The sequence below is a fragment of the Mchenga conophoros genome, linkage group LG14, assembly GCF_057382185.1.
Source record: "Mchenga conophoros isolate Kocher_MC1m ecotype Shallow Benthic linkage group LG14, M_conophoros_male_GT1.1, whole genome shotgun sequence".
In the NCBI taxonomy this organism is placed as follows: Eukaryota; Metazoa; Chordata; class Actinopteri; order Cichliformes; family Cichlidae; genus Mchenga; species Mchenga conophoros.
The window spans coordinates 34,145,862-34,164,470 of record NC_140539.1 but is presented as its reverse complement, the minus strand read 5'-3'; the positions used below and the strand labels follow the sequence as shown (position 1 = coordinate 34,164,470).

Here is an 18,609-nt window from a genome sequence, read left to right as displayed (position 1 = left end):
GTATTTTACATGCACAGGTACAAATTCCATTCAGTGTGGCTTAATCTGGTGTTTGTGTCTCCCTGTCAGGGTGGAGGCATGTACACAGCTCTTCCCCAAACAGAGTCTTCTGATTGTATGAGCTGTCAAAACCTCTGCAACAACAACAGGTGAGATAGCATAATCTAACTCTTAAGCAAGGTGTTTGTATGGGTTTTTGATCTATTTTACACTTGGCAGGTGAACTGAAACGGGACTTTTCTTAATGGGCTTTGTAATACCAGTTGTATATCCTTTTTCTTATATAGTTATGTCCCTGTACAGTTTTCTTACATCTTCTCTTTTTTTCTCCAATGAAAATATGACATCCCCTTTTTAAGATTATTTACTTTCAATTGCAGTGATCAGTGTGGAAAATCAAATGAAATAACAAGCAAACAAGTGAAAAAAATCTGGAAATGGAAATTATTGGGATTTCAAATTAACGTTGTTTACTTCAAATTGGGCCTAAAAATACAGATCGGTCATATTTCTACTAAGATATCGCTGAGAAGTGCTCAAGAGCCCCTTTTGAGATCCAAACACACACACGGACACATTTGCCTTCCTTTTAGTCCTGTTTATGTATTTAAGGGTCCCCAGCATCACAGTTTACCCTGTGTGCACCCAGCCAGCAGACCTAATGAGTCCTGTGTTTATTTACCTCCGGCTGCTGGGAAAAGAGGGGGGTGAGGTCACAATCCAATCGTGTCCCGATTGAGGGAAGCTGAGTTCGGAAAAACAGGGACAACTTTGCTGCGTGCAACTCTCTGCTTTTTGGAACTTCACTGAAGAGCAAAACCACAATGTGTCACAGTTACTTAGAGGCTGTGTGGCCTGTAATCTCTGATGAAAACAGTTTTTGAAGCACGATGAGAGCGCTCCAGTTGTGTTAGAGCTGTCATTGTTTTGTGGACTAGTAATATTAATTCAGAGTTTTTCTGTGTCTGGTGGCAAACCTTCAGAGAGAAAGAATGAGCATGTAAAGCACTGCTAAGAGCTGTCAGAGAGTGAACACTCAGCAACGCACGGGCATTAATGAATGTTTCCCTTCCATCTCTGTTTGTCTCTGACCAGATGTTACAACAAGACCAATGGCACTTTCTCCAGTGGCACGCTCCCTCTAATGCATCGCGTGGCGCCGTGCCAGCAGGACGGGCTGGAGATGGTGCCTCTGGGCCAGGTTTCATCACAGTGCCGCGGCCACGACAGCCACACGCATTCTGTGGACCAGGAGGCCAACGCAGGATACCGATCAGATGAGCACAAAGAGTCCTCGCCCTCACAGCATTCCTGCTGTCTGATCAGCAACAATGAAACCTATCTAGCAGACAACACTGGTGAGACACGTTTTTCCAGAAAAAAAAGTTCTTTCCATGTATTTTGTCTTCCATTTCTGCATCTTCTCACTGCACCTATTATGCAATTAAATTCCCAAGTTATATCCAAGCTTCTCACATGATTACAGATCATTTAATTAAATTGGCTATAGAACAAGACGTAGGCGGGGACAACCTTGTCGCCTTAACATTATGTAGCTGTTATGATATCCCGGTCTCATTATTGCCCTTGATCATAACTCAAGAAGTGGGTGAAAGAGTGAGTCACTATTGCAAAGTGGAAGAGTTGAAGGAACCACGTCAACTCGACCACAAAGTTTTAGACCATGTAAGAGCCGCTGCAGAGTGGGGTCGCTGAGTGCTGAGGCACTTAGAGTGTAAAAGTCACCAGCAATCTGCTGACTCAATAACTGCAGAGCTCCAAAGCTTCTCTGCCCATCAGTGCAAAAACTGTGCAGCAGAAAGTTCGTGGCATTGATTTTCATGGCCAAGTGGGTGCAATGTGAAGGTGACCCAGTACTTACAGTGCTGGTAGGCTGATGTTTTCTACACATTTCCTAGTGGGAAAAAGATCCCATATGTAGCTTTTAACAAGTTGCTTTAAGAAATTAGCGCATTAATTTAAAACATTTACTTCTAGATGCTCACGGTTCAGCACTGTTGCATTGCTAGTAGATTTTTATATCACTGCCAATCCTGATGTTGTATGCAGACAAACTATGCGGCGTCACCACAAATTACACTGTGGGCCTCTCCAGAATCTCTGCTTGTCTTTTTTAATACAAATAGTAAACCAAGGCCTCTCGCTCTCTCTCACTCTCTCTCTCGCTCTGTGTGCAGCTGGGGAGGAGCCGGAGTGTGTGGACACGGAGGGGCCTGTGGTGCGCTGGGAGAGTCTTGGCCTGCCAGACTTGGACTGTGACGAAAAGCCTGGGTGGATCTCCAGCAGCAGCCTGGCGGGAGAGCTTATCCAGCCTGGCCCGCAGGAGGCCTGAACATAGCCCACACACAAGCACACTCTCCCACAGTTTGGAAGTTTAGAGAAAACAGACAGAGAGGCTGAACGAGAGCTGTGGAAGTATCAAGAGTGGAAAAAAGGAAGACCAGCGAGCGGTGGGATAGTCAGAGACACTGCATGTTATGGTGACGAGGACACTAAAGTGTTGATTGGACTGAGCTGAGATGAGCAACGTGGGGGAAAAAGAGGGACTACAAGAGACTGAGAGCGCAGTCAGACGGAGAGAAGCGAAAAGACACTATATCCCACTGGCGGGAAGCGTCTCATAAAAGATCAAAAACTCTTTAGATGACTTATTTATTTTTTTGTAGTAGTAAAATATTATTTCATATGAATGTATCTGTTTTAAAGAAAAAAGTTTGTCTTTTATATTATTTATGCCTTTTGAATGAGAAATACTTTTTATTTTTTGTTGTGTTGTGTCTCTATGTGTTCCACTCAAGTGTGGAGATTAGCAGTTGTCTGTGTAAAGTTTTGTAATAATATAAAAAAAAAAGATGTGGGAGAGTCAACAACAACCTTTTTCAATGTCTTTCCTGACCTCCTTCATGTGCAGCACCCGATGAATGATTGCCGTAGTGAATTTCCCCGCCTCGATCCAAACCCATCGATATTTCTGGCAGGCCTTTGATGTGGCTGTGTGATGGGCTGTTCCACTGCAGTGACCCCTGAATGGGGTGAACGCTCCCTGCACTGTTCAGATTAAGGCTGATGCGCTTTGCTTCACTGACTGTTTGATAAGTCATCACTTTACACAAAATCCAGTTAACTTTGAGAGCTCTGATGACCTGCTGACTGCAATCTATTAGAGAAATTGAGTAGTTACATTAAGACAGAGATGTTAAGTGTGAGCAGCCTAGATAACTTTGCAATGCATCAGTGCAAATGCTCGGCCACAAGCAGAATGTTTCTACGAACAGCAGGAAATACTATGTGCAAAGAAATCTTAAATCCTCTCGTCAGTGTGGCATCACTAGTTCTAAAAACGAAACGTCAACCACTTTACAAAGAAAACAGTTTTTAATGTCTTATTTTGCAGGGAAAATGGCCATAACAACACAGTGTTATTAAGTCTGTAACACTATTGTGTTAGTCTGCAGAAATGTCTCAAAGATGAAAGAATGAAATGAAACTCACTGCGTGGCCAGGTATCATAAAGGGCTAATTAGGAGAATGTAGCCAGTTTTCTTTAAACCGAAACTCTCAAGACATCACCTGACAGAGTTACCTGTGAGACACAGTCAACAGCTGGTCCATGTGACATCAGATTAAAAGTTCGGTGTAGTTATTTGCTAGAAGTAGCAAAGATTCTAATGCTTCTCATGCTTGAAAGTGCATTTTGTGTCACCAGTGAACTGAAGCTTTTAGTGGCTTTTGTCGAGTACCAGAATCTACTGCTGCAGTTTTACAATTTCTGTGAGGAAAAAACCAGAGTGAGAAAAACGTGACGGGCAGTGAGAAAAGCACCAAATAGAGGAAACCAGCAAATCAGTTGTGAAAAGTTGCTGTGTGATGTTCCTGCTGTGCAGATAACTCATTCATAAAACACTTGTACAATATTCTTCTCAAGTTTCAGCCTGTGTTGCCCATTTTCTAAAGGCATAAAACCTCTATTGGTTTTAAAAATAATCTTCATGGTGTTTTGGCTGATTGAAGTTGATAGGGTTGCAGCAGGCGGATGACGGGGCTGGCTGTGCTTCACTGAGGATGACTGCGGTGCAGGCTTTCCATGCTTGGTGCCTGTCTGCCTGTGATTTTTGCCAGAGTTGGCTGCCAGTCCTCAGGCCCTGGCTCGCATGGCATTTCTCCTCCCACTGATGGTATACGGGATATTCCTGGCTCCTGGATTTGCTCGCCTACTGCTGAGGCGTGGCGCAGCATCTTCCGGCTGTTATTTTTATTTTTGATGGAGGTTGTTGTGCCATTAAGGCAGCCAGAGTCCATTAAGCTGACTTGAATTGTTTCCCAAGAAGAGTCTGTAGAAGTGTTGGCAGCCCTGAAACTCTAGTTATTTAAATTTACACTGATTTGATTGTGAGAAAGAGAAAAAAGTACCTATTGGCTCCAAACTCGGCATTACAGAAGCAGACTCAAGTTTCCTCTTAGCATTTATTTTATGTCCATACAGTGTCTATTGTTGCTGTTTGGAAAGAAAAAAGAGAACAAAACAATGGATAGGAAATGAAGCTGGAAATGAAGGAGAAATTATCCGGGGAGGGAGAGGGGATGCTGACAGAAGCAGCCTGGGATGATGAGGAAAAGATAAGGACAGGGTTGTCTCTAAATGAGCTGCTTCTCCATCTCCCACGTCTGTCAGTCGGCACTCTCTCCCAGCCCTGCCCTGCACCCTCTACCCACACAGCTACACCCCTTCATTAAGGAGCCCATGGGAACAAGAAAGCTTATTGTCCGCCCTGGAATTTTTGCCCCTTGCTGCAGAGCGGACCTGTTAACGCCAGTCTCTCTTCCCTCCGCCCACCATTCTTCCTCTCTCCCCTCTTCAGCACACCCTGAATGAATGCAATTCTTATGAATCGGGCAGTGTGCTGTTAACTCGGTTGATTCAGCCACGGGCGGTTTTATCCTTGAGATGTCACAAACCACAAGTGAAGCGTGTTGTTGTTGGATGAAGTCCAGCGGTGTTCCAACGGGCCCCTGCAAAGGATGAGCTCATGTGCAGAATGCTTTAAGACTAATAATCAAAGTCTCCCTCGAGGATATCTGGTCTTTATTTGCAGTCAGCCTTTGTAGCACACAAAAATGCTGCAACGTTTTCATTTTTGTACTTTCATGCTGTTGGAGCAGCTGGCTGATTATGAGCTGACTGCACCTGTTGGATATAATTAGGGGGAAAAATACTCTTAATCTTTATTTAACCTCCATTCCCTTAACTGCCCCGTTTTTCCTGGTAAATTTGCAATTTCTTTGATCGGACTGATCAGGATCCATAATGAATATACTGATGATACCTTGTGTTGACATGAGCTAATCTTCAGAGTCAACAGTATTAACAAGTAAGAAAAAATTCACCCTAGATGAAAAATAAATGAGGGTACCAGCGCAGGAAGATAAGTAGCGATATGTTTATTTTACAAATTAATTATTTAGGAGAAAACTTGTTTTATGTGCAAGCGTTTCTGTCATTGCTAAAAGGCTAAAACGTTTATTCAGTTTGCAGCCTGGAGCGATGTGCTTTAAAATGATGAAGTGTGTCAGTCTGCTCTGCCGCCGTCTCTCAGTCTGTTGATAGCAACAACACACAGAGGTTATCTAACGATCGTTCTGTACTTAAGGAAGGAATAACAACGCAGGATGGTGGTTATTGGAGTTCAACTGAAGATTTCACGAACAGTATATGTCACTGAAGAAAAGAACAAGTAAAATGAGTCATGTCCAGTGCACAAAAAAATCCAGATGGCTTTAATAATCAAGAAAATGCAAGAGTGGAGAAACACTGAAATGAAAACCACAACCTCAGGTCTACATGGTGTCACGCGTTGTAAGTTTATATGGCTACAAAGATTGCAGGAGGCAACAGTGCGGTCTTTCACTGATCAAAGTGTTTGAGTGTCCTTCAGCCCAAACTGGTGTTTTCCCTGTATTGGAAGATGGAGTAAGTCGGTTAGTCTGGATTATATACACAGCAAAGTTTCTTTATTAAAAATACACAAAGATATTTATCTCGATTCACCAGGACGTCATTTATAAACAGGAATAATAAAGATGATGTTTATAAAGGGAACGCATTTTGAGGTACATTTTGTTCAAAATATGAATCAAACTTCTACAAACCATAACAAGTTTCAAACTTCACACCTTCAACGTAGATTTCTGGAAAAGCACTTGCAATCTTTAAGGCCAAGCTTTCTCAGGTTTTCTCATATATGACAAAGTAAAAGTATATATTTGGAAATTGTTGTAGTTGTGTAGAATTGCTGTAGGCTCCCTTTAACTGTGAAATTGTCTTCACCTGTATTTAAGAGCAAAACTCCTCTCTAACAACGTAAACTCTGAGACAAATTACATCAAAACTATTTGCGTTATTAAATGTTAGGGAACTTATTTGAGGGGGGGGGGGGGGGGGGGATTTGCATGAACCGCTTCTTTAGAGCAGATATATGTGAAGACATACACAACAAAATCAGCTGTCCTCTACATCCAGTCCAGTGAAGTAAAACGTTATCCTGGCCCCTTCCTCTGTATCGTACAAAGCCTGGCAGGTGTACGTCCCGGCTGCTTCACTCTGAAGCTCCTCTATGACTAAAGCGGAGGTGTTCACGGGCACGTGCATGCGACCCAAGTCGCTGGACTGAGACTGAACCTTCGGGCCTTGCCCGTAGTTATAAGCCAAAGCTATATTATTATCGCTTCCTGGTTTGGTGAAGCCCCAGATGAAGATGGTCGGCATAATGGAGCCACAGTCCAAGGTGACCGAGCCTCCCACAGTTGCGTTGGTATGGGAACGGATGTATTCCACCTCCTCGGGGTCAAATATCTCCAGACCTGCAACACAAGACAGGCAGAGTCAGTTACCTGCCTGTGACTGTGTGCAAAGAAAAGCTCTTTTTTTCTCAAGTAGACCAAAGCAACATTATTGACAGATTTATGCATTAATTGGTGTCCTTGGAAAACTTTTTTAAGACCTCACAGTTTGTTGCAAAGGAATCGTGTCAGCATAAACAACACATAATTAAACACTTACAGCTTAACGCCTCTGGCCACTTGATAGATCACATTTTATGATATCTCCGCCTGAGCTTAGCAATTTGACAAAATAATGATACCGGTGTGTGATAAAGAGAAATTCTCCTTGCCTCAACTCGCCTCCACCTGAACATTTTAAGGTTAAAGTACAATGAGCCTTTACCGTGTAGCGGAAGAGCCATCCAGCAGAGGAGAATGCAGAGATAAGGAATCATCCTCAGTCTCTCTCCGGTGCCACAAAGTTTCATCTGGAAATCTCAAGCCAGGGGGCTATTTAAAGCCTATCACAGTGCTGATAGTGTGTCCCTCTCCACTCTACACTGCTGTACACACTGAGAGTGACTGAGCGAGGCAGGGGGACTGACAGGGAGATTTCTTTCAAACTACACTGGATTCCCTTTAAATTATTCATCAATGCTTCCACCTCCCCAGTGTTGCTCCATTTTGCCTGTCTCTCCAGCTCTCCACTCATGACTGGGCTAATGGCTGGACCTGAGAGTAAAAGGTGTAGGATGTCACGGTGATGCCATCTCTTCATATATTATTAAATAAACCGGTGCAGATAGCCTTTTCAGAAATTCCATCACTTCCAGCGTGAAATGGAAACGAGGGTCTAGCAAGGTCAGAAAATTGCTAGCTCCTATCACAACGAGTTATTATTTACCCTATGAGAAGCACGCAACCTGAATAAATCCCTACACATTCACACAATCTTCCTAATGCATTGTGTCATCCAGTCTTTGACTCATGGAAGTAGTATACCCTTAAAAATGCATGTCTTTGCATTATTCATGTATGGATATTAGTCCAAAAATCCTTAGACTGCTTGTTCAAGTTGGACATTCATTCACTTATCTTTGTTGTTACAAAAATAGTCTGTGTTTGGACTAGATTTGGGGGGAGACAAACGTGAATATCATTAGCAGAGCCACCCAGCAGCTTCCAGTAAAAGCAAACTGTGTTTCTCAGAGCATCTGGCTAATGTTTGGGCCTGCAAGCTGCAGCAGTAGAGGCTGAAGCTGCACTCCATAAAACTGCTCTAACTGTGCACAGCTCCAGACTAGGCTGTGGAGCAAGCTCTAATTACTAAGCGCTTCATCTTTAACTCTTTTTTAGAGGGGAAAGGGGGACTAAATTTAGAAAGTGTCTGGAAAACAAACACATATAAAACAAACACATTTTGTGAGGACTTTAACCCCTTAATTCCATGTGTATCTTATTTGATACATGCAGTTTTTTGAGATATCTCCATCACAAAAGTTTGTAATGAGTTCACTGTCTTGGAAACCTTTTAACATGGAGCTACCTTTTAGAAGGAGGTGTTAGCATATTTTCTTACATACCACTTCTATTTAAATATTATTATATCATATTAACCTCTTATAACTGGCCCAAAATCACAGGATAAAAGAGCAATTTCCAGTCACTGAAGAGGAAAGGGTGATAGGGCTGAAAGCTCTGGGAACAACTTAGTAAGTCAAACTTCTAAAAAATGGGGGTAATTTATATTGTATCTGATCATCATAAAATAGACTTCAGATAAGAAATGAACCAGCTGCACTGGCCTGTGCCAGTGCAGCTCCGGTCACACCACTACCCTGCAGCTGCTATGAGCTGTATGTCCAAGTTATGACAAAAGACAGAAGAAGCGTGAGTTGTCATTAATGAGACTAGAAAGTCCTGTTTCGCTGGCGAAAGAGCTGACCAAATTCTTTACTGGTGAAGCACATCCTTTCGAAGCACTGTAGTCCTGCATACAAGGAGCTGCCACATCTGCTGGCTGCCTGCCTGATTTGCTGCCTGGCTGCTTGCAAATTTTTTGAAAAATGGATAAGAAAAAGACCAGGCGACTGGAAAATATGAGTCATTTTAAAAGCAAAATGTTTTTTGGAAGGTGGTTGTTGTGGGGGGTGGCCTTGGTGGGGAGTTAGTGATGAAGGCTTCTTATCTGGACCCTCTTAGCCCTGTAAAAGCTTTCAGGTGCAGTGCCCCATTGAGCAGATCCGGCCAGGCCGAGCTCTTGCAGCTTTTTTTTTTTGTTCTTGGCAGAAGATGAGAGAAGAAAATCAGACTCAGATAACTGAGACTATAGAGGGGTCTGTGTAACACTTTACTGCCACCCTAACATGTCCCACCCTCCCAGACTGTGAGATCTTGGCAATAATGCACTTTATGAGACAGCAGAGCTAGCAAAACAGGTGGGTTCCTTGAGTGTGCCCTATGATTAGATCAGTCATTACCACTGGCATTGTTGAAATCAAAGATAACCTCTCATTGTAGAGGACCACCTGTATTGGAATGTGTTACTAAAGCTAAACAGAAGATGATTCAGTCGCTGGATGAGAAAAAAGGTCTGGCCTGGCTTACAGTAAGGAGTGTGTGTTTTCACTTATTTAATGATTCCTTTATTTTCCCATTTGATAAAAAACTGCAGTGCAACCACTGTGTTTATTTTTTCAGAGCGTTACCCAGTTTTTATTAATGTGAACTTCCTCCTATTTGTGTCTTCCGTTGTGTCTTCCTTTCCTCATTGTCCTCAGACTTGAGTCTCACGCTGGCTGCAGCTGGCAGGTTTCCTCTTCCCCGCTTTTTCTTCTCTTGACGGTTGGGTCATGGACCACACATTGAGGAGGTGGAGCGAGACTGTTGTATTACTCTAGTAGACAGGCTAACATATATTAGCCACCCTACCATATATGTCTTCTCTATCATCATCTATCTGCCAGGCAAGCAGAGTGAAGAGGTAAGCCAAGTTTTGCAGAGGTTTGCGCTCGTAAAACACAGAAGCCCATCCCTCATGACCTCTATTTCCCTCCTGGCTGGCTTCTCATTTGTCTAGTCTTAGACTTCACCATTTCTCTGCAGAGGGCTCCCTGTTGGGCCTTCACCTGAATCACTGAGCAGAGCACAGCACAGCTGACTGGCCTTGGAACAAGGGCAGCAGGAAGGGTCCTCTCCACAACTGAGCCCCAAGAGTGCACAAACACAAAATGTCATCTTAAATCTGCAGTTCTGCAGTTATCCATTTGTTTCCATGCTGCTATCCAAGTTAAACTTGGTAAGTAGCAAAACAGATCACTAAGATTCAAATACACAAGAATACGGAAATGATCAAATATTACAACCAATTAAAATGAGTACAAGGTAGAGAATAAACCACATCCATAAAACAGCTGTTCACTGTAGTTAAAAAAAAAAGCTTAATTGCTTCCTTGCTGAGAGGTCGATGAGAAGATTGATACCTCTGTGTACAGCTGTTTCCAGGAGCTGATTAGTTAATCACCAAGTCTTGAAGTGCAAATTTAGGGAGCTACCATATAATTAAGGGCTGCACAAAAACAAACAAACAAACAAAACTGTTCTAGTGAGTCTTTGCAATGTGTCTTTTAGGAGCTTGCTTTCACTTTCATACTTTTTTGAAGTCTTAGTAAGAGCTTATTTCTAGACCCCAGCGTTATTTGTCACCATTAGAGAAGTTTGTTTTGAATACTGGAGCAGAACAGTTGAAACCGAAGAAGAATGGTCTTGTTTTGATTACAGTTTCAAGTGAATGAGGATGTCTACAGATGTACACTTTCCTTGTGGGATGCATAAAATATTGAATGTCACAAGCTCGCTAATACATTTCTCCTTGACAGCACCGTGGCTTTATGTTAAGTTACCAGTCTGTAGCTCTCGACCCAAGTAAATAGTCTTCCAAACACAAAAATGCATGTAAATGTTTAACCAGCATTTTAAAGCCGCACAAATTAAAATAACAAGGCTCAGAGGTGCGTAAGTACATTTGACTTTGAACCAAGTGAGATATTTTGCGTGTCTGAAATGATTCATCTTTTAATCAGTCCCATAACTGCTGGGTGGATAGATAAAGCTGAATGAGTAACCCAGAAACTTCTTTTTATTTTTGAAACATGCAAAGACTGATGTCATGGCGAGACATTGTTAGACAGATTGAAGGTTAGCTGTAAATAACACAAATGTTAACTGATGAAAACAAAGACACTAAATCTGACTTTAGCCAAGACTAACAAATTCAAAAGAAAATTTTCAGTCATTTTTATGTTAAGGCCTGTATTTTATGGTGGACTCTTCCGAAGCATACCTGGATGGCCCTAACACTTGCTGGAGCAGAAGAGACTGGCTCCATGTAGTCTGGAAATGAATTTGAACAATCTGAAGCTACAAACTAATGCACGGCACTCAGGCATAATGCATAATCCTTTTTCTCAGTTCTGGGATTGTGTTGTCAAGCATTACTCACTGTACACTTCTACATTTGCACACACACAATTCCAGAAATGATGTCAACTAACACTAGAGCAATACTTTACCTTGTGGTAGAGCCACATTTGCCCATTTTGTTAATGTGTGCCAGTAACTTTGTAAGACTATCAGTAATGCCTCCCAAGTATAGAACAAAGTAAGCATCAATGATAACAGATATGACATTGAGGGGTGCTCCTAAATGTAGAAGTTGTAGAGTAAGCGGAAACTGCAGGCAGGCTAAAACAACAAATATGATGCACTAAATAGCTGAACATCACTGATGTGGGCTGGCATTCAGATCAACTGCCATCTATTGATTTTGTAGCCTGCGATTAATTCTTTTAAACAAATGTTATTTGGGTGGCCTTCAAGTAGACTGAAGTATTAAGATTGCAAAACAACATAACTTGTGTAAACGATTGACTTGAAACAAGTGTTGTTCTCTTGAGACTAGTGGAAAGATCTGCTTATTCTGCCTCATTTCAAAATGTTTACACACACACTGAGTCCTGTAACATGAGGACCAACTCTGGATCGAACACAAGTAGTTTCATTCCACTGACAGAAGAAACCAGACTCAGCCAAATGCTAAAAACTGTCTGGCTGAGGCCATTTTTTACAGTGTGCTGGTCTGAGTGGTGCTTGAAAGGTGCTAAGTTGGGTATGAAAATCGCAGAACTACAGAGATCCATGTCTTTGGTCCATGTCAGGGAACGTGCAAAGTCCTCGACTAGTTGACCTGGAAAGAACCAGATGGGGATTGGGATTTAGGGACCATAGAGGCCTTCTGCAAACAACATGTGGAAAGGCTTTGGTGGCTAATGTAGCGTGGAGTATTTATGTACTGAGCAAAGACTTGACCACTGTCCATCAGGATACAAGGAGCAGATATGCCACATTCATCCGTGACCTCAGCAACCATTTCCACAAGACCCCCTCATCCAGACCAGCTTCCCTCCACCACCCCTTCTCCTGCCTTTCTCCCCACAGGACACTCATGCTGCTCCTGGTTCAGCTGTTTATTGTACAGTAGCTCAAACCCACAATCCTCTCTGAGCAGGTGGTCTGCCATAGGCCTCTTTGTTTTCCAGAGTCTCCCATGGCAGCTGAGGCCATAGAATAGAAGACACGTGCAATAATCTAGATCTATGGGATTTAAAAAAATGTTTGGTTTAATTGATTTAGTTTGAATGTCATCATAGATGAGATGAGTGAGGCCGACACAGTGCTTTGCTCAGTGAGTATTCTTTTTTTGTGGTTTGACAAAGCTACTTTATTTTGTAATGCCTATAGAGTAATACTGGAGGCAGTAGTGAAGCAGCAAGGTCAGTTTAAATGCTGCCACAACAAATATTAAATGCATTTATTGTAAAATAGACAACAAAATTATTTAATCACGGATAATGTTATATGTTACTAATATTTTTAAACACAGTCTTCAAGAATAACCTGCCAGAGATGAAATTTAAGACATTTGGAAGGTCGATTTTTAAAAAAAGGATCAAAATAAGAGAAACAAAATAATTTTCACAAGATGCTAAACTATCAGATGACTTAGTGATTTAAATGATTACCTTCCCCTTTTTTTATTTTCTTTACCTTTTCCCATATTTAACATATTTGTGCTAAACTGGAACTGGCATGACTACAAATGATTATTTGTAAACTCTAATGATTTAATGCACATTTGATGAAAAATACTGAGATTTGTTGGAAGATGACATCTTAAAAAATGTGCTTATTTGCCTTATCATAAAGAGTTCAGTAAGGAGCGTGAAACCTCTGAATTACCAATACCAGGAAACCATTAATTTCTGCATAAAGTCAAGAAATAAGCCAGCACATAGCATCTTATAGTACAGGGTAGTGCAGAGGATACTTATCCCATCTCCAGCAATAATGTTAAAGGCTTCACTATCTGCTAAAGGAATACAGTCCTATTTATAATAACTATCACATATATTTTACCCAGTGATGGTTTAACTAGAAGTATAAACCATTTGGACATTTTCACTGTTTATAAAGAAGCTGAATCAATCTGAAAGTTGGTAAGAACACGGTTCTAAACCCACAAACTGTCGCATGCTTTCCAAAATAATTTGCAGTAATTATAAGATGCAATGAGATGTTCCGTGGCTTTGGGCAGAACTTCCTTTTTCTTCAGAGACAGATGACATACATCACTGTTATTCCCTTGTTCAAACTGATTATACTGCAGCATTTGGGGATCTGTTTGTATCATTATCCAATTTTTCAACAGATGCACAACAGTAAATTATCAGTTTCTTTCAGCAGAATGTGAAACAGCAATATGGCATGTTAATGTGTCCACTGAGCCAAAAATTAACTTAAAACTGCTTTGAACATAACAGTGAAATTGCTATTTTGTTTGCAGTGGGGTAATGAAGTTGTCAAAAGTTGTTTAACTCCATGGTTTTTCAGCAAAAATATACCCTGTGTAATTTACGAGCACGCCACTAATTTGGGCAAATAGGGGTGTGAACGTGCATGATGGTGGTTGGCACGATGCTAGCTTATTCAACACTGGCAGAACTCACAGCTGGAAAGGAAGTCTGATAGTTCCTCCGTGTTGGTCAGGCTCCCATATGAGGTCAATTAGTATTCACACTGAATTATTTTCTTCTACTTATTTGAGATGTAAATGTATCCACGCATGCACCTAAAACTAACTTTGTTCATCACACTTAAAAGTAGAAAATGTATTGTTTTCCTAAATTTCACTGGTAGTTTTACTCAAGCTCAGCACACAATTTTTATTTTTTTTTACATGGACATGTTAAAGTCCACCAACAAAAAGGCTTCCTGTCCTATTCTTGTACCTTCAGTTGTTTTACAAACTTCATAAATGGATATTTGCTCATTTTTAAGTGGGGCCTGCCGTTTATATGGAAGCAGTCGCTAAAGGCTTTTAGGTGGGCAGTGGCCATGCGGGATTTGCCTGTACCTTTTACCCCTGTCTCTCTCTCCTTATTTGGATCAGTAATTTTAAGTATGAGGTGTCCAAGTTTGACATCCACACTGAAGGACAGACCAAGTACAGAACAGCTTTCAGACATAACCACATCTTGTTTGTTTGTCAAGTATGTCCTAGAAGAACAGAAGGAAGTCAGAGCAAACGTCTGATATGAAGCCGTGCTCTGTTTTTCCACAAGCTGTTTTTCCACAGCTTTAAACCACAGACAGTGTCACCAGTGTACAAAGCTTTCATTCATGCACAGATTGGCAACAAAAACAAACATCAACAAAGGTTTAAAAAATCCACAGAGCAGCCTTTTCCAGTTTGAGAGAGTGATGCATATCTCCTAAAAGTTGTGTCTCGCTCATGTAGGTTTCTCCACTAACTGCATGCTTTTTGTAAGGTAAAGACATTAAAGCATTACGCTTTTTTTCAAAAACAAACTTGAACCCTGGAGTGCCTTTGCCATCTGGAAGCATTAGAGTGCTTGTCTTAAAGATAAAAATGATATGAATTGCTGCTGGCAACTCAAATGTCCAGTCTGGGATCAATTACATAGACAGGATCCAGGGAAAAACGAGGGAGCACAGATTCTATATCATGGCTGGGCCCAGCATAGGCATGTAACCCACATACACCCACATGCAAACACACACATGCTTAAAAAAACTGCTGTGTGACCCGCAGCTTGTGCGCACAGTTCCCTGTGCCTGGTTATGGATTGGCTGAGACCGCATGCTGCCACATTCCCGCCCCACTCGCACACTGCATTTAACAAGCGACTTGCAGTTCCAGATGAGGCCACTCTAGGCCAGCTGCTCTGTCATGTGGGCCGGGGCAAAGATTTCTTCAAGGATCAATAGAATAAACTTGTCTCTTTCACTGCCCTGTGTAGTTTCATACTGTGGATCAAACTCAAACAAACAACAAATTATTCAATTTTAAGCATTATTTTCCAACTTTATGTTCACTGCCCAGATTTCTCTAACATGTATCCAAAATTCAGCACCACAAACACATCTGCCCAGCAGTCTCAGCGAAATGCATTGTGGGATTTTTAACACAGTGGAAGGGAGGAGGGTTGTAATGGAATGAATATGAACAGCACAAAGTAAAAACAGGCCAACCAGGAGGGGAGAATGGGAGAAAGACAAAAGGATTTAATAGGATCCAGACTGGTTTGAGTTTGCACTGTTTCAAAGGAACACGCTGCCATGTGTACATATACACATGCCGTGATTCTTTAAGGCCTGAGCAGACAGGACCAGGCGTTCACAGCTTTACAGAAGGTCACGGCAACACGTCCAGTCCCCATAACCCTTTTTAGGGTCAAGCTTCAATTCACACAGAGTGAAGGGCCTCACCTCATGTGGCCCCTTTAAACTTCATAGGCACAGCCTGCTCTGTGTCTCCCAATAAATGGTAAATGGCCTGTATTTGTATAGCGCTTTACACAACCTGTCATCCACCCATCCACACACTGGTGATGGCAAGCTACATTGTAGCCACAGCCACCCTGGGGCGCACTGACAGAGGCGAGGCTGCCGGACACTGGCGCCACCGGGCCCTCTGACCACCACCAGTAGGCAACTTCACCTACCGGTAGGTGAAGTTGCCCAAGGACACAACGACCGAGACTGTCCAAGCCGGGGCTCGAACCGGCAACCTTCCGATTACAAGGCGAACTCCCAATCGAGACCCTCACAAATTTACCCTCACAAATTTAAATACACTCAACTGCAACTACAGTCAATTTTTACACATTATTGTACAGTGATGGATTTGTAGGTCTCTTCTGGATACAATCTTCATTCAGATTATTTGGAATTGATTCAATATATTGTATTTATTACTTTAAACATATAAAAAGACAATTCCTAATTATTTCCCGCAATGATTTTTTTTCCTGTCCCATCACACTGAAAGGATGGATCCTTCTATAATTGTATTCCAAGTTTTAATAACAAGTATTTGTTTCTTTAATACTTTTAATTCTACCTATTCTACATAGATTATTCATAAATAAAGAGGTAATTAATGTTTGGGAATGAATGCTTACAATTAAATACATAAATAATGCTCTAACTGAAGATCAGATCATTTTGTGCACTTTGCATTACAGATGTAATTCCACATGCAGTGAAAAACAAAAATATACATATTTAAATAGCCTTTTAAAAAAATGCCTGGAACCTAACTTCTTATTATGTTTTCTTTCTTTACTTTATCTTTTCAATGAACCATACAATACTTGTGTAGGCTGAATGGTGTCACTGCAGGAAGAGAATGGTGAATGAAATGGTGATTAAAATTCATCAGAGTAACTTTACTGCCATCTACTGTTGGATCTTTGTCCCCCACAGTGAAAGTTAGTCTGCAAATTTTGTCTGCTTTCATGTTGAAACCTGAGCCGTGAAGCATCGCTCTGGTCACCAGTGTGAAAACTTAGAAAAGGGCCTATTTTTACAATCTGTTAGAAATTTTGTTACTCGCAGCTTGTTGCAAAAACACATATTTTGCCCCCAATTTCTTTAGCTCAAGCTCTGAAAAATGCCAGGCAAAAAATAGTAATTTTGAACCAACAAGGTGGTTTTTAGCTCAAAAATGGACATATCTTGGTCAAAATAAGAGAAAGAGAATAGAAATGGTAGGACTAAAAACCATTTACAGCACATAAACAGTATATGAAAGTTATGCCCTTAAGAACTACGGGGGGAGAAAAGATCTGACACAGGTCCTGAGAGGTGCATCTGGCACTTCAGCTGATTCAACTACTGTTCACTAAAGCCTCATTAGAAATCATTTCAGTACAGTACAAGGGTGAGAGTCAACCATTTTTAAGGAAAGGAAACAGAGAGAAAAGGCTGAGGTAAGACAAATTACAGAAGAAAATCAGTGGCAATGGGTCATAAAGAGGGATGGAAGCAACTTTTAAATTTTCAGTTTATTAGTCAGTGTGTTCAGAGAACATCAGGAGAAAAGTATAACACTCAACATCTACAGCCACCTGTGAAACAAGCTGGAGCCTCTGTAATGGTTTAGGGCTGCATTTCAGTCAGTGGTGTTGGGGATCTTGTCAAAACTTGAAATGATGCAGAAATGTGGATGCAGAAAATTACTGTTCAATTTTAATTCACCATCTGATAACATCTGGAAAGCATATAACTGACAGCGGTTTTTAACAATGACAAACACGCAGTCATGGACTGGCCTCCCCAGAGCTCAGACCTCAACATTAGTGAAGCTTTGTGGGATCTTCTTTACAGAGAACAGGACAAAAGAACATCCAAAGAATTTATATATTAATGATATCTGTGACATATCAAAAAGGTTACATTTTATTTTATTTGCAGATGACACAAATTTTTATTGCTCTGGAGAGAATTTGAAAGATTTGGTTGATATTATGATTTCTGAGATGTTAAGATTAAAAAAATGGTTTGATGTAAAAAAAATTATCTTTGAATCTGACAAAAACGAAATTCATGATATTTGGCAATCGTGTACAGGAGGAAGAAGGTGTGTGTATGGTTGTGTGTGTGTGACAAATAAAATTTGAATTTGAGAATTGATTGAAAGAGTTACTGAATTTTGCTTTTTGGGTGTAATAGTAGATGAAAATTTGACGTGAAAATCACATATTGAGTATATTAGAAAGAAGATGGTTAAAAACATTTATATTTTGGGAAATGTAAGAGATTTATTAGACTACAAAACAATGCGCATTTTATATTTTTCATTGTTTTTCTCATACTTTAGTTACTGTGGTGAAGTTTGAGGGAATACATATGAGAATACTATAAAACCTCTAAACTTATTACAGAAGAAAGTGATACGAATGATTCATAATGTTAAATATAGAGAACATACAAATAAATTATTTATAAAATCAAAATTATTAAAATTGGGAGATTTAGTGAAACTACGGACATTATTAATTATGTTTAAGGCTAAAAATAATATTTTGCCTTTTAAGTTACAAAGAGTATTTTTAATGTGTTCGGGGGGAGAAGACAGCAGAAGGAAATTTTATTTGAAGCATCAGCTAGCTAGGACTACACCAAGATTAATGGGTCCAACGGTTAGAGGTATACGACTGTGGGACTCTCTTCATTATAATCTAAAGAATTGTATAAATTTACATTGTTTTAAAAAGTGTTACATGTCTAAAACGATAACTCAATATGAAGAATGTGAATGAAATTGGAGTTAATTGAAAAAGGATCCATTATTTTTTTTGCCTCATTTATTTTATTTATTCATCTTTTCTCCTTGTTACTATGTGG

The 18,609-nt window shown here is 40.7% G+C and overlaps 2 protein-coding genes across 4 annotated transcripts in view; one reads left to right on the top strand and one right to left on the bottom strand.

Moving 5' to 3' along the window:
• Positions 1–6,118, top strand: part of cdon (cell adhesion associated, oncogene regulated) — a 36,798-nt gene extending 30,680 nt beyond the window's left edge. For both annotated transcript variants that reach the window (XM_085244075.1, XM_085244073.1), the window contains exons 17-19: positions 70–149; positions 1,096–1,358; positions 2,199–6,118. In XM_085244075.1, the coding sequence (XP_085100201.1) occupies positions 70–149; positions 1,096–1,358; positions 2,199–2,353 (498 nt within the window). In that variant the 3' untranslated portion in view covers positions 2,354–6,118. The remainder of the gene's footprint in view (positions 1–69; positions 150–1,095; positions 1,359–2,198) is intronic.
• On the bottom strand, positions 5,528–7,415 carry LOC146560172 (uncharacterized). Of its 2 annotated transcripts, XM_085244077.1 has the most exons (3): positions 7,244–7,415; positions 6,509–6,879; positions 5,528–5,972 (listed from the first exon to the last, which is right to left on the bottom strand). In XM_085244077.1, exons 1-2 carry the CDS (start codon positions 7,326–7,328, stop codon positions 6,518–6,520), a joined length of 447 nt encoding a protein of 148 aa, XP_085100203.1. In that variant the 5' UTR covers positions 7,329–7,415; the 3' UTR covers positions 5,528–5,972; positions 6,509–6,517. The 2 variants fall into 2 exon arrangements, with proteins under 2 accessions (XP_085100203.1, XP_085100202.1); XM_085244076.1 differs by lacking the exon at positions 5,528–5,972 and having other exon boundaries at positions 6,009–6,879.
• Positions 7,416–18,609: the final 11,194 nt, after the last annotated feature.

Coding starts and splice junctions, on each gene's coding strand:
- LOC146560172 (XM_085244077.1), bottom strand. CDS start 7,328: ATGAAACTTTGTGGCACCGGAGAGAGACTGAGGATGATTCCTTATCTC. Junction 6,880..7,243: donor GATGGCTCTTCCGCTACACG/GTAAAGGCTCAT, acceptor CTTGTGTTGCAG/GTCTGGAGATATTTGACCCC.